Source organism: Canis lupus, chromosome 18, assembly GCF_048164855.1.
Source record: "Canis lupus baileyi chromosome 18, mCanLup2.hap1, whole genome shotgun sequence".
Classification (NCBI taxonomy): Eukaryota; Metazoa; Chordata; class Mammalia; order Carnivora; family Canidae; genus Canis; species Canis lupus.
The window spans coordinates 27,772,939-27,787,417 of NC_132855.1; the positions used below are offsets into that span (position 1 = coordinate 27,772,939).

General features: G+C 34.5%; 1 protein-coding gene across 23 annotated transcripts in view; it reads right to left on the minus strand.

Moving 5' to 3' along the window:
• Window positions 1-14,479, minus strand: part of HDAC9 (histone deacetylase 9) — a 911,611-nt gene that overhangs the window by 17,885 nt on the left and 879,247 nt on the right. For all 23 annotated transcript variants that reach the window (XM_072783863.1, XM_072783864.1, XM_072783866.1 and 20 more), the window contains one exon: window positions 3,406-3,553. In XM_072783863.1, coding sequence (XP_072639964.1) covers window positions 3,406-3,553 — 148 coding nt within the window. The remainder of the gene's footprint in view (window positions 1-3,405; window positions 3,554-14,479) is intronic.

The window sequence follows — 14,479 nt, forward strand, 5'->3', positions numbered from 1 at the left end:
GAATGGAAAACAAAGTTGTGTTTCTAGGTATAGTAGACATTAATAACGGTCTATATTTTATATAAATTTTCAGAAACAGAAAAATGAGGTCATTAATGTCCTTGGCACTAGTGATAGGTCATTCAAAGCTAAGGTAAATGATACTTGGGATCTTCCAGCTTATTGCTATACCTCTTTTATATTCATGAATAAGACAGTTTACTCAAAAAAAATAGCTAGACTTGGAATCATATATTTTCTTATGCTTTTGTATTATATAATGATTTGAAGCCATCTCTTCATGAGAAAAATTGCCAAAAGTTGAAGATGAAATGATTAAATAAACAACCAGATTGGATTGTACTAAGAAATCTAACATGATTCACGTTTTAATCAATAGGTCAAACTGACATTTGAAAAATGTAATTTTCAGTTTTTGTTTTGGTTTAAAAAAGAGAGAGAGAAAGAGACAGTCAGGATTTCTAGGGTGTAAATGTGTTCTCAATAACATCATAGTTGATCATCCTAAAGTTCTGATTGCCAGAGAGAGCTTTTTCTTGATTTTCAGCAGAGCCTAAACTAGTATCTAAGAATAAACCTGAATACTGCACTGACCTTTTCAAAGCAGAAGCATTTGAAACAGATATCCACCCAATGCAAACTATAATCATTTAAAGATGCAGTCTCCTAGCAAACAAGGAAAAACCTAAAATCACAGTTCTCTCTTCTAAATGATATGGTATATGTGACCAGGTCTATCTATTTAAAATTTTTTGAACATATAACTGGGCCCTATTTAATTTTTTTGTCTTTTTTTCCTGATCTGCTATCTTTTCTTTCTTGCTCAAGTCCTTTGCTACTTGAAAATTAAGTTTTGAAAACTGTATTTCAGTTAATCATCACCAAAATGAATCCCCACATGTCAGCCTTTTTCTAATAATTTACTCTTCATGGTCCATCAGTAAGTTGTAAAAATGAAATGACTGTTTTCACTGTGTTGTCATCTCCCTCCTAACCCCCCTCCAAGAAAAATGAACAAAAAATACTTACAATGGTTCTTAGCCAGGAGCATTTTATCCCTTATTCACTAGTGGTAAATGAGTCAGATATGAGTTGGCCAGGAAAAGAACTGCTTTACCCAAAATCTTAGTACAAAATGAGTCATCTCACTCCAAACACCAATATATCCTCCAAAATAACTGGCAAGAATTTCCTATAAAAAGAATCTTGCCTTCACTCTTTTCCATCCATTTAGCTTTCTGATTTTTCTAATTTTTAAATTTCCTGTGTACTTATAATATTACATTCATAACAAAGGCCCAAGAGCATGTCCACCTCTTTATCTCATTCTGAAAGTCTTTCCTGTATTGAGTAGAGGGACAATTCTAATAGCATGCCCCTGAAAAGAATAAGTGTTCGTGGCTTTCAAGGGTTCTCTGTCTCTGACTCTGATGAAATTCATGCATGGTTCAACAGAAATGCAAAAGTCAATTCTAGAAGAATTTTTCTTTTCCCGTGCTGAAAAAGTTCAAACCCATAGAAAGTATTTCAAGCAAAAGCATTTTTCCATAAAAAAATCAACCAAAATAGATACAATGTGTCTAATACTGATAAACAAACATGAATCCAGGTCACAAGCTTCGACTCTGTCTCCCTATACACCAGAACATTCCCATTCCCATTCTCTCTCTGCCATCATAGGAAGCTTAAAAGTCACTGTGAACTTAAAAAAAAAAAATAAAAATCACTGTGAACTGAAGCCAGGGTTAAGTCCCTGTAGATTATCAGAAGTCAAACACTCTATTTACCTGAGGATAAGCAAGCATGCTTATAAAGCCAATTCCTGCCAAAGTGCTGAGACTTTTATACTACTTGGGGTATATAACCAGACTTATTATTCTTAATTATCCTAAGTAAAATTATTTACAATTCATTTCACTCAGGTTGGAATTTAGCTTCATTTCTCTATATTAAATGAGTTCTAAAGAGTAGATGTATTTCTTTTATATCCAGCACCAACAGATGTTAGTTTCCTCCGTTTTATAGCCCTCAGATGACAGACAACTAACTGCATTTGGCCTTGGGAATAACTGCAACACCTTTAGATTATGAACTTGGTTTGATTCTTAACTGGGAATGGCAGGGGGTTAGTTTCTATTATCAAGAAAGTAAAATAAGTTTTCCCTTATGCTCCAGATGCCCAAATGAAGATGTTTTTCTAATACAATATTGTATAACTATTTTTTTTTCTACAGGTAATCTGGTCTTTAAGTGATTATAGTAAGAAAAAATACTTGCATAAAAATGACATCTCTTATTCAATGCATCTCCTGCTTTTGAAAACAAGATGTTAAATCCATTAAACTTTGACTATCCAGTAAAAGCAAGAAATCTAAAACTGTCCAAATTTGTACATTCTTGGGAAAATTGCCAACTAGGTACTAGGTAGCAGGATCTGTGTAATTAATAGTGATGTTATTGATGGAGGGGAATATGATTTCCTTCTCATAAGCAATTTAAAAGTACAAGCTGGCAGAGCTTTAGTAAAGCCTCACCTGATTCATTTTTAAATTGAGAAAATGTGACTTTGAAGCCAGCCACAGAAAGCACCAGTGTTAATAAATGTACATTTATGATGGTTTTGGTTGTAGCAGACTTTAAAAAAATCCCGAAAGTAACAATGTCTATATGATAGGACGATGAACACCAAAATGCACAAACTGACAAACATTTCTTAGAAGGAGAACAAGCAAACCCGATCTTAAGTTAACCTTATTTTTTTTTTTTCTGAAAGCTATATTCATATGAAGACTAACTGGAATCAACTTCTTATCATAAAGTAGAATAAAATCAGACTCAGGAGTCCACACATTCCTTTATACACACTCTTGTCTTCTTTGGAGGCAACTCCTATCTTTATCCAATCCTTGTACCACAAGGACAGTCATAGAAGGAGTTTGGATGTATTTAGGTTATCCAACTGACTTGTAATACTTCCAGCTTCCCCTCTCCTTTTTTTCACTTTGTTATATCAGTAATTTTGAAATGATGATAGAATGAAAAAGAATATCTGGAAAAATACAGATAACTAAGGAAAGAAGTGAAGGTCACAAGTAGCTCTTTCTATAATAATCTGCACTTAAATTATCCAATGAAGAGTGATTTCTCACCATGTATCTCATCCACTCTAATTCTCTGTGAACTGCAACTACAGGTTCTAGCTCTATCTTTCCCATGAAGAATGAAACAAATGAATTCTTGGTGGCTTACTGAATTTGCTGTGGCATCTGTGACTTTGAAGAAGACAGGTGGTGGAAGTGGAGGAGACAGGTGAAGGAAAGCCTGGGGGCGGGGGGTGGTTCACAAATGCTAATGATGAGCCTGGATGTTACTGACCTTAATGACTCCCCCATGTTGGATCCATACCTGCTATCTTCTGAAGCAAAGGGCTGTTCTACATCTACTGTCAGGGAGGCCAGGGCAGAAACGGTCTCGGTCTCCTCCTGCAACTGAGTCCCAGCCAAAGCACAGCCCCTTGGCACAGCCACCATCCTTACTGACTTCCAGTACTTGCCTAGAAAAAAAAATGCATCATACTTTTAATAAGAATTTTAGAGTAGTATTAACCAGAATACTTGTATAGGTCCAACTCAGAGCAGTTATTAAGTTAAAATTCTCTATGTTATACACAGTTGTAATTTGGTTTCTTAAATGTTATGATTAAGTCTTTTTCTCAATATAAAAATGCCAAGTTGTGAAATACTCATAGTCCCAAGCCTGAGTCTCTCCCTTGCTTAGATGGTAATAAAGTGAGGAATAATCTGTGGTCTAATGAACCCCCTATCAGACTGACAGCTGTCTCTCCAATTAAGTAAGCAAACTCTGGGCATCATGCCCTCTGGGAAACCCTCAAGAGACTAGGGGGTGGAAGTCTCATGGAGAAACTGAATGAAATAGTAATGTTAAAAATTGCTACTTTGAGCTATTACCTTTTTATAAAAAATGAGGTTAGAATATTAAAGAAAAAGAAAAGCCCAGAAATGCCAGCATGAATTGAATGGCAACTTTGCCAGAACAATCAAGTTTGTTAGTCCTGGATGTTCTTTCTTTCTCAACCCCAGGGTGTGTACAAGAACAATAATTGATTTAAAACTTTAATATATGCATTGGCTGATGTTGGCACTCTTCCATATGTCAGACGGAAGTTTCATTTTTTTTTTTTTTTGAGACAGAGAAGGGGAATGAGAGGAAAAGAAGAGGTCATTTCATGAGAACATGCCAGCAGAATAAATATGAAAAAGCAAGTCAATGGCCTTCTTGCTATTTTTTGGTCAAGTATTGAGTAGTCCCAAATCAAAGCAGGAGAATCCTACTAGATGATGACATGAATTACCAGATTAAAATGATCTCTGAAGCCTGACCAAGAAGGCAGGAATTTGGCATGGATTGGGAAGGAAGATAACTGGGTTCTGGAGCAAGCTCTGCCACTGACTGTGCTATAATACTGGCAAGACTCAATGGCATTTCATTTCTTATTCTCAAAATGGCAACGATCTAAAATCACTTCCAGCTCCAACTAACATTTTGCGATCGACCTCTTCTTATCTTACTGCTTCACAAAGGTATAGATATCACGTTAGGGGAGGAGACTCGGTCTCCCCATCCACTTCCAACACCAACAGAACCTTCTGACATAGTTGTCTACTACACCTTTATTTGCTGTGATCACCTATTCTGACCAAAGTCCGAGAATCATAAAGCTTTCAATTTGGACCAAATGATAGCAATTCTAATTGTGAATGAGCCCACAGCCTAACATTTTTTGAAAGCTACAACTGTGCCAGATATTGGGGACATAAAGATACTTTCCTCATACCAAGAAATTCATGGTCTAAAATGATAATATTGTATGGAAAAAGTCCATGCGATTCTGAAAGCAAATAAATAGAACATAGACTTAGGATGATGAGAAAGTAAGAGAAGAGTTACCAGAAAAAATAGTACTTGGCCAAGTATTTGAAAGACCATCAGAATTTAGTCAACTTGAAATACAGAGAGGGAGGTGGTGCGGGGTACAAAGTCCACTGCTAGGAACAACTAGAATGTTTGGAAAAGTCTTGTGTGTGATGAATGAGACTGTTGTGACAGACGTAGGCTAATTACCACACAATCTTGAATAACATGTGCATGATCTCGGACTTCAACCTGTAGGTGAAAGGGGGCCATTTTAAGCAGAAGAGGCAAGGAATCAGGCTTAAGTTTTTAAAAGATCCCATTGGACAGATCATGGACAATGAATTGGAAGGATGATGAGAGTAGTAGCAAGAAAACCAATGTCACATCTTGGCAAAAATCCAGGTGGGAAATGATGATGTCTAAAACTAAAAGGAAGTGACAGAACAGAAATGAGAAGCTGGACTAAAGAGAGGTTTAGGAAGTAGGCAATGAGAATGTGTCTTGGGTTATGCTATAGTGTATCCTTACGTCTCTCAACTTTGAAAGATGACCCTGAATTGACAATTCTATTCCAAAACCCTAACTTTTCTAGATCACAATGTCATTATAATCTTCCTCAAATTGGAAATACCATATACCATCTATAAGTGCATTAAGTTGTGTTTCACAAAATACTATTAACCATTATTTTAGCTCATAATATTCAGAAAATTGGTGATGCTGAATGACATCCTTTTCTTTTTCTCTAGAGTGACTGATATACGGTCTTTAACAAACAAACAACAGGTGGTTGGTGGTTTATGGGTTTAATTATGTTTTATACAATCTAGGAAAGAGAAACCAGCATTACTAAACTCCTAATATGTGCCAAGGACTGTTAGGTGTTTTCACATTCATAATTTATAAATCAATTTAATCCTCATGATAATTATGTAGGCAATGTCAGGTAATCTTTCTAAAGTCACATGGCTAGGAAGCAAAAATGTGAAATATTCATCTGGGACTGACTGACTCCAAAATATCTTTTATTCTGTATTCTGTTGTCCTCCTATATTTAGTTCTCCTCCGCCTTCTTCCTACTATACATTAAAATATGAAAACAGACTCAACATATAAAAATCCTAACTTAAAAGAATTATGTACGTTGCAAAAGAGTTATATATTCTTTGCTTTACTAAAGAAATCATATATGGTAATAACAGGTTACATTTGTTCCTCAGATATGTGACTCAACTGATCAACCTTTTATTGACTCTATGGTGTGATATATCGCAGCAAGGGAGACAACTATGTTGAGACTAGTTCTTTTACTCTTCACTTCTTATAACCTTATACTATTGCAAGTACCTGCTTACCAGAGAAGACACTGACAAAGCTATCATAAAACTGGAGACAAGTGCTCAGTGAAGAGCATGAGAAAGAAGTCCATTAAAGATGGAGCCCTGAACCAGAGGTCAAGATTTCCAGATTGGAGACTACACACTAAATCCAGAGAAGTCATTTGGATCACTCTGGGGCATAATCTCCACATTTATAACATGATAGTAGTGGGTTTGATGGCAATGAAAGGGTTATCCCTGCTGTAGTTCTCAATGATTGTGATTTTTCTGATCTCATGTTATATAATACTCTTGGATGTTATAATGAATTTGTTATGGAAGAAAATCTTATCTTTCTGTGAGTCTGTAAACCCTTGAGGAGGTCAGTAAACACTTACTTTTAGATAATATGACACATCTAGAATAACCAAGTGCTTTAATTTTTAAGCACTGTACTTTTTCCTTAAGAAAGGAATTTTTGACCATAGACAAAACAAACATCTTTACTCCCCAAACACAATCAGGACAGAAGGTGTGAATTATTAATAATGATTTTCAGCAGAATGACTGATAATGATCCTTCAACATTTAGCCTTTATGTATGTGAATAGTAAGAAAGATTTTAAGTAGCTAAGACCTTTTTGAATAAAATTTAATGTGTATAAAAGATCCTGCTAAGTTAAGATTAAATGTTAGAAGTTTGGTTTTTATCCAAATGTATGAGGTTTCTGACTCAGAAATAACCCAAAACTTTGAATTCAATATGGCCTCTGGCAAAGCCTATAAAAACAAAGGAAATACTTTACATTAATAATGCATTCATAGACTACTATCTCTATTTGTAAAGGAGAATAATTAAAATGGAAGTGGGTATAGCAGACTGTGCAATATGCAGCCAATTCAAACTCCCAATTTATGGGTTGTATTTTCACATGATGAGTAGGGCTTTTTCTTTCAGGAACATATGTGCCAGAAAATCATATCTGTTGGCATGAGAATAATATCCTTATTAGCACACAAGAGAAACGAACCAAGGTTTATTGCTAGAGTTTTCAGGAGCTATTTATAAAGTAAAATATTAGTAACAACCACCACTGGGTTGCTCTCCTAAAGCAATAAAACTGTCAAAAGAGAGAGGGTTTCCATTAAAACTGGACATGCACACTCTTTCTTTGGTCATATCCTCTATCCTTATTAGTTTTTTCCACTATGTAAATCTCTCTACTTTTCAGTACTTTATCTTTCTTTTCTTTATTTGTCTCCCTCATTCTTTCTTTCTCTCTCTCTTCTTTCCTTCCATTCTTCCTGATTATTTAGCTTTCACTATTCTACATTTGCATTTTGTCTGATAAAGGCAAAGGAAAGAATGAATTTAAAATAAACTTAAGAGCTAATGGATGTAGACAGTCAAGAGTTAGAGAGGAGGCCACAGATGGAGTGTCACTGGGTCAGATAAGAGCCAGGAGAAGGCATCTTGCAGGTACTGTGCAATCAGATTTCAGTATAAACCACATTGTTCTTGGTAATGAGCAATTTGGAAAAAACAGGAATTTGATGATATATGAAGGTCTGTGTTAAAAATAACCCATCTGCCAAAAGTCTTCCCAACCAAAGCCTTTGACATTTTGAAACCTCCTGATTCCAGAAACCTTGCCCTTACCATTCTCGGGGCTTAGAGTCAGGTCTCAGACCTGTTCTTGCCATTTGAATAATATTGTATTTTGTTTATTACATGCCATGTTCTCATAGTACAAGAAGCTGGTAGTAAACCTTTTCTAATCCCCAACAACTTCAGAGATTACTAACTTCTGGGATTTACAAGATGCTTCACTTCATGGATTCTCCAGAGTTCAGAGCTTCTTAATAGTTTTTTAAGAGAAAAATTTAAAGCTAAGTGGAGAACTTTAGTTGGTTCCAAAATATTGTATATATGCAAAAATACAGATGTATTGTAAGTTGGTATATCAATAGAGTGACCACATAATTTTTCATCCAAGTCAGAGCAATTTTAAGCTTAAAATGAGGCTAAAAATAAAAATTATATGTCACTGAAATGTTTATTTATTGGTCAACTAATTGTTTTTATCAGTGGACCTATAAAATATAAAATAGTCCTATTCAAAAGTTATTTTCATAACCAAAATTCATTCTAAAATAACTCATGTGTGCCAAAGCACAATAACTAACTACTCTATGTTGATTATCTACACAGTAGAAATAACAAGCAGAATTATGATTGCTAGTAAATAATCACGGCAGTAAACTTTATGGCCATATTTCTCACTGGTAGACTATCATTGCTATTTTTATGAAAAATGCATTTTTCTTTCAATGTGGTTTAAATATTTTAGATTTTTTCATAAAATTGTCTATACTTCAAAGTGGAATTTTATGGTTAATAAATTTGAAACTGTGGCATCTTTAATCACTCTTCTCAAGAGTCTGTAGTATTTTAGATTGACGAATACTGTCTTCACAAGTGTGGTGCTATGTGGTAATTTCTGCTAAATGTGGAATATTTTCACTTCCAATTTTTAAAATATTGAAACGAGTGACTATTCCATAACAAATATTTTCATGACTAATGTCTTTTTCCTCCTCTCATAGGCATCTTTCTTTGGCAAACATTTTATGTAAGCCAAACTTATCAAGAAAGTTTTCTCCATTTGTGTTCCTACAAAATTTTACTTACTAAATTTAGATGCTGCAAAATCATATGACTTCTCAATTTCATTCTATTCCAGGACAGAACAAATTTAGGCCACTATGAATAGGAATTTTATCAATGATTCTATCAACAGATAGGTATCAAAATCAAATCCTGTGCATGGTTTGCATGTTTATCCTCAACTTGTTCATTTATTCCCTTCCTTTGTAGGGATCAATTTAAATGTTTTTCTTTAAATTGGTCAGAAACACCATTTCTGTAACTGAAATGCTTTAAAAGCGTCAAAAGCTATTACTTTTGCTTCATTTCATAACTGTTTTTTATTAGTGTCACTGAGTATAGTCTACAGTCAATAAAATTTACCAATTCTAAGGGAAGGTTACGATACATGTTGACAAATGGGTGCAGTGATACATAAAACCACTACCATAATCAAAACATAAAATATTTTCTTTGTTGCCAAAACCTCCTTTTGGCCCTTTGGAGTCAATTTATTACTCTCCTTTTTGGCCCCTGACAATCACTGAAATTCTGCCACCATACATTTGTCTTTTCTATAATTTTATATAAATAAAACCACACACTATATAATCTTTAATATCTGGCTTCCTTCACTTAACATAATATTTCTGAGATTTAAAAGATTCTTATCTGTCTATAGAAAACCCAAAAGACTCCACCCCAAGGTTGTTAGAACTCATACAGAAATTCGGCAGTGTGGCAGGATACAATGAGACTGAAAGAGAAATTAAGGAGTCAATCCCCTTTACAATTGCACCCAAAAGCATAAGATACCTAGGAATAAACCTAACCAAAGAGGTAAAGGATCTATACCCTAAAAACTACAGAACGCTACTGAAAGAAATTGAGGAAGACACAGAGATGGAAAAATATTCCATGCTCATGGATTGGAAGAATTAATATTGTGAAAATGTCTATGCTACCCAGAGCAATGTACACATTCAGTGCAATCCCTATCAAAATACAATAGACTTTCTTCACAGAATTGGAACAAATAATCTTGAGATTTGTGTGGAATCAGAAAAGACCCTGAATAGTCAAAGGAATATTGAAAAAGAAAACCAGAGCTGGGGATATAATAATGCCAGATTTCAAGTTGTACTACAAAGCTGTGATCATCAAAACAGTGTGGTACTGGCACAAAAACAGACACATAGATCAATGGAACAGAATAGAGAACCCAGAAATGTGCCCTCAATTCTGTGATCAACTAATATTCAACAAAGTAGGAAAGAATATCCACTGGAAAAAGGACAGTCTCTTCAGTAAATGGTGCTGGGAAAACTGGACAGCCAAGTGCAGAAGAATGAAACAAGACCATTCTCTTACACCATACACAAAGATAAATTAAAAATGGTTGAAAGATCTAAATGTGAGACAGGAATCCATCAAAATTCTAGAGGAAAACACAGGCAACAACCTTTTTGAACTTGGCCACAGTCACATCTTGCAAGATACATCTATGAAGGCGAAGGAAACAAAAGCAAAAATAAACTATTGGGACTTAATCAGGATAAAAGCTTCTGCACAGCAAAAGAAATAGTCAACAAAACTAAAAGACAACCTACAGAATGGGAGAAGATATTTGCAAATGATATATCAGATAAAGGGCTAGTATCCAAGATCTATAAAGAACTTATCAAACTCAACACCCAAGAAACAAAAAATCCAATCATGAAATGGGCAGAAGACATGAACAGAAATTTCTCCAAAGAATACATGTACATGGCCAACAAGCACATGAGAAAATCATCACTTGCCATCAGGGAAATACAAATCAAAACCACAATGAGATACCACCTCACACCAGTGAGAATGGGGAAAATTAACAAGGCAGGAAACCACAAATGTTGGAGAGGATGTGGAGAAAGGGGAACCCTCTTGCACTGTTGGTGGGAACGCAAACTCGTGCAGCCACTCTGGTAAAGTGTGGAGGTTCCTCAAAAAGTTAAAAATAGAGTTACCCTACAACCCAGCAATTGCTCTACTGGGGATTTACCACAAAGATATAGAGGTGGTGAAACGCTGGGACACCTGTACCTCAATGTTCATAGTAGCAATATTCATGATAGCCACACTGTGGAAGGAGCCACGATGTCCTTCGACAGATGAATGAATAAAGAAAATGTGGTCTATATATACAATGGAATATTACTCAGCCATCAGAAAGGACAAATACCCACCATTTGCCTCAATATGGATAGAACTGGAGGGTATTATATTGAGTGAAGTAAGTCAATCAGAGAAGGATAATCATCATATGGTTTCACTCATACAGGGAATATAAGAAATAGTGAAAGAGATTATAAGATTATAAGGGAAAGGAGGGTACTGAGTGGGAAAAATTAAAGAGGGAGACAAACCATGAAAGACTCCTAACTCTGGGAAACAAAGGGTTGCTGAAGGGGAGGTGGGCAGGGGGTTGGGGTAACTGAGTGACGGACACTGAGGAGGGCACTTGATGGGAGGAGCATTGGGTTTTATACTATATGTTGTCAAATCCAACTTCAATAAAAAGAAATAAAAAAAAGATTCTTATCTGTATCTTATTGTCTCTATTTTTGTTTCTTTGTATGAATATGATTTTTCTTTTCTCTGGCTTCCTTTAAGATTTCATTATAATGCACCTCAGTGTGATTTTATTCATGTTTATTCTGCTGGAGGTTGATTGAGCTTCTCAGATCTGTGGATTTTCACTTTTCATCAAATTATAAAATCTTTTCCCACTATATCTTTAAATATATTTCCAACTGCTGCCTTTTCTGGGACTATAATTATAGGTATGTTGGCCAATTGATGCTGTCCAATATGCCATTGATATACTACTTTTCAGCATTTTTTCTCTATTCTTTACTTTGAATAGTTTCTATTACTTCTTCATTTTTTTCTTGGTTTATTTATTTTGTTTTGTTTTTGTCTTCTGCAGTGTACACTCTGCCATTAACCCTTCCAGGGTGCAGAATTTTTTATTTCAAATACTGTATTTTTCATCTCTAAATCCTCCATTTTCATGTTTTTTAGGTTTTTCTCTTTTTTTAAGATTTTATTTATTCATGAAAGACAGAGAGAGAGGCAGAGACATAGGCAGAGGGAGAAGCAGGCTCCCTGTGGGAAACCCAATGCAGGACTCCATCCTAGGACCCCAGAATCACACCCTGAGCCGAAGGCAGTTGCTCAACCATTGAGCCCCCAGGCATCCCGGTTTTTCATTTCTTTCCACATTATGCTTGCAACTTTCCTTTTCACATTAGAAATAACTAACATTCTTGTCTGGTAATTCTATCATGAATTTCTGAGTCAGTTTCTGTTTAATTTGTCTTATATTTCTAGGTCATATTTTCTTATTTTATTGAATGCCTGGTAATTTTCATTTGGAGGCTGGACATTGTTCATTTGAACATTTATGGTTATTGAATTTTGTTGTATTCTTTGAAGATGTTGAATTTTATTTGGGCACATAGTTAAATTACATGCAATCAGTGTGATCCCTTCGAGGTTTGCTTGTATTCTTTGTTAGACTGGCTCCAGAATAGGTTTTAGCATAAGGCTAATTTAGTCCTAAAGCTAAGGAAAAACCATTTTGATATCTCTACATATTGCCTTATGTATTACAAGGTCTCTCTACTCTTGCTAGTAAGAATGTAAACTATTCCCAGTCCTGTGTGAACCACTTGAATTATTTAACCTACTGGTTACCAATGGTTAGTTCCCCACCCTTCTGGAGTTTCACCTCATGCATGTAAAATAAGTAAGACAAAGGTTCAAAGAAACTACTATAAAGATAGAACTATTTGTGCAAAAACTTCATCTCAAACATTCTGACCCACAAATTCTTGAGTCACTTGAGTCTCCCCAAACGCTGATTACTTTATCTTCAACTCAGAAAACTACTGGATTCTATTTGGATTCACCCTCTCTCTATGCTGAATCCTGGAAATTGCTTCATAGTTGTAAATTTAAGCAACTGTAGATCTCATTTTCCTCTTATTTGTTTCTTGCCAGGATCAGAGGCCTTTAGTATCTGTTGTCCAGTGTCCAAAAACATTGTCTCATATATATGTCTTTTTGGTTTTCTTTTATTTTTGATCAAAGGACAATTCCTATAGTAGTTACTTCTTCATACATGGGCACAGAGGTCCATTTACTGAATATTTTGGTTAATGAATTCTAACTGATTAGAAAAAATAGAATAAAATTTCAGAAACTATTTACAAAATAGTTCAGTATTATGTAGAATAATCATCTTAAACATTTCTAAAGTATGGTTGATAATGGGCACCAAAAAAGAAATTTTGATTACAAAATTTTGAACTGCCATGCTAAAGGTTTTTTCCCTTTGTCATCAATATCAGCTATATTTCAAAAACTTTGTATTTCATGTAACTGTTCATTTACCTGTATTTCATCCTGTGTTTATATAAAGGTATTATGTTTTGAGAAAAATAGCTTAAATTTCCATTGATAGAATATTGAGCCTGCTTTTTTAAGTTTTTAAATAAAATTTTCTTGAAATCATAATTATATTTGTTAAGTTATTTATAAAATTTAAGGAATTTATGGTCTCCATAACTAATGCCAAATACATTTCTGCTCTTCCAGATTAAGATATGCTCCACTAACATCTAAATTTACATATTAATGCAAAATCAAATGATTCAATTATCAGTGTTATATTTTCACTGTAATTTACAATAGCATCTACAATAATACCCTGTTTCATTTTTGGCAAATTTATTTCTAAAAGCTCTACTTTGATTCCATAAATTGATTGAAAAATATCAAACCATTATTAGAATTAACTGATTTCATGTATAAAACATCTAAGGATGCTGTTATCATTGAACCAAAAGTATTCTTCCAGTGAACTCAACACATAACAGCTATTACCTCACTTTGGAGCTTGAAAAGAACACTTGAAATTGAAAGTTCATTTTAAACATGTAGATGCATGGTCTTTTTATCTAAATAAAAAGTCATGCTTCATAAAGTGATACTTAAATGCACAGTCTGCAACTATACTTGTTAAACAGCCTCCTTTGGCCTTAGTTTTTATTTTTGCTTTGTTTTTCTTTTAATAATACTAACTTTTAAAGTGGACTTTGCTACTCATTCAGCAGCATTATGTCTTCAGGATTCATGTCAGTCATGATATCACTATGTCCTCATGATGAATGATGAATATTGACAAACATTTTGTGTAAGTTACATGGTTATTATCAACTTTCTTAGGAAACAGCAATTGAGCACTACATTTTTAAACATGCACATTTGTTTCTGAACATCTTTCAGCTAATAGTATTGATAGCAAAATTAAAATATGTAACTAACCACAAAATAAATAGTTGTGGAGTTGCAACATTCAATAATTGATGAAACCTCTATAGAAGAAACACTCAGAGTAAATGCTACATGCAGGACTGCTTTTTCTCTATTTCTTGAATATATTTTATCCATCCCTAACATTTTATTTCCCACATTTTTCCTAATTCTACCTTCTGGTGGCTTGGTGCTTTCATGCATGTCACAAGCTGTCACT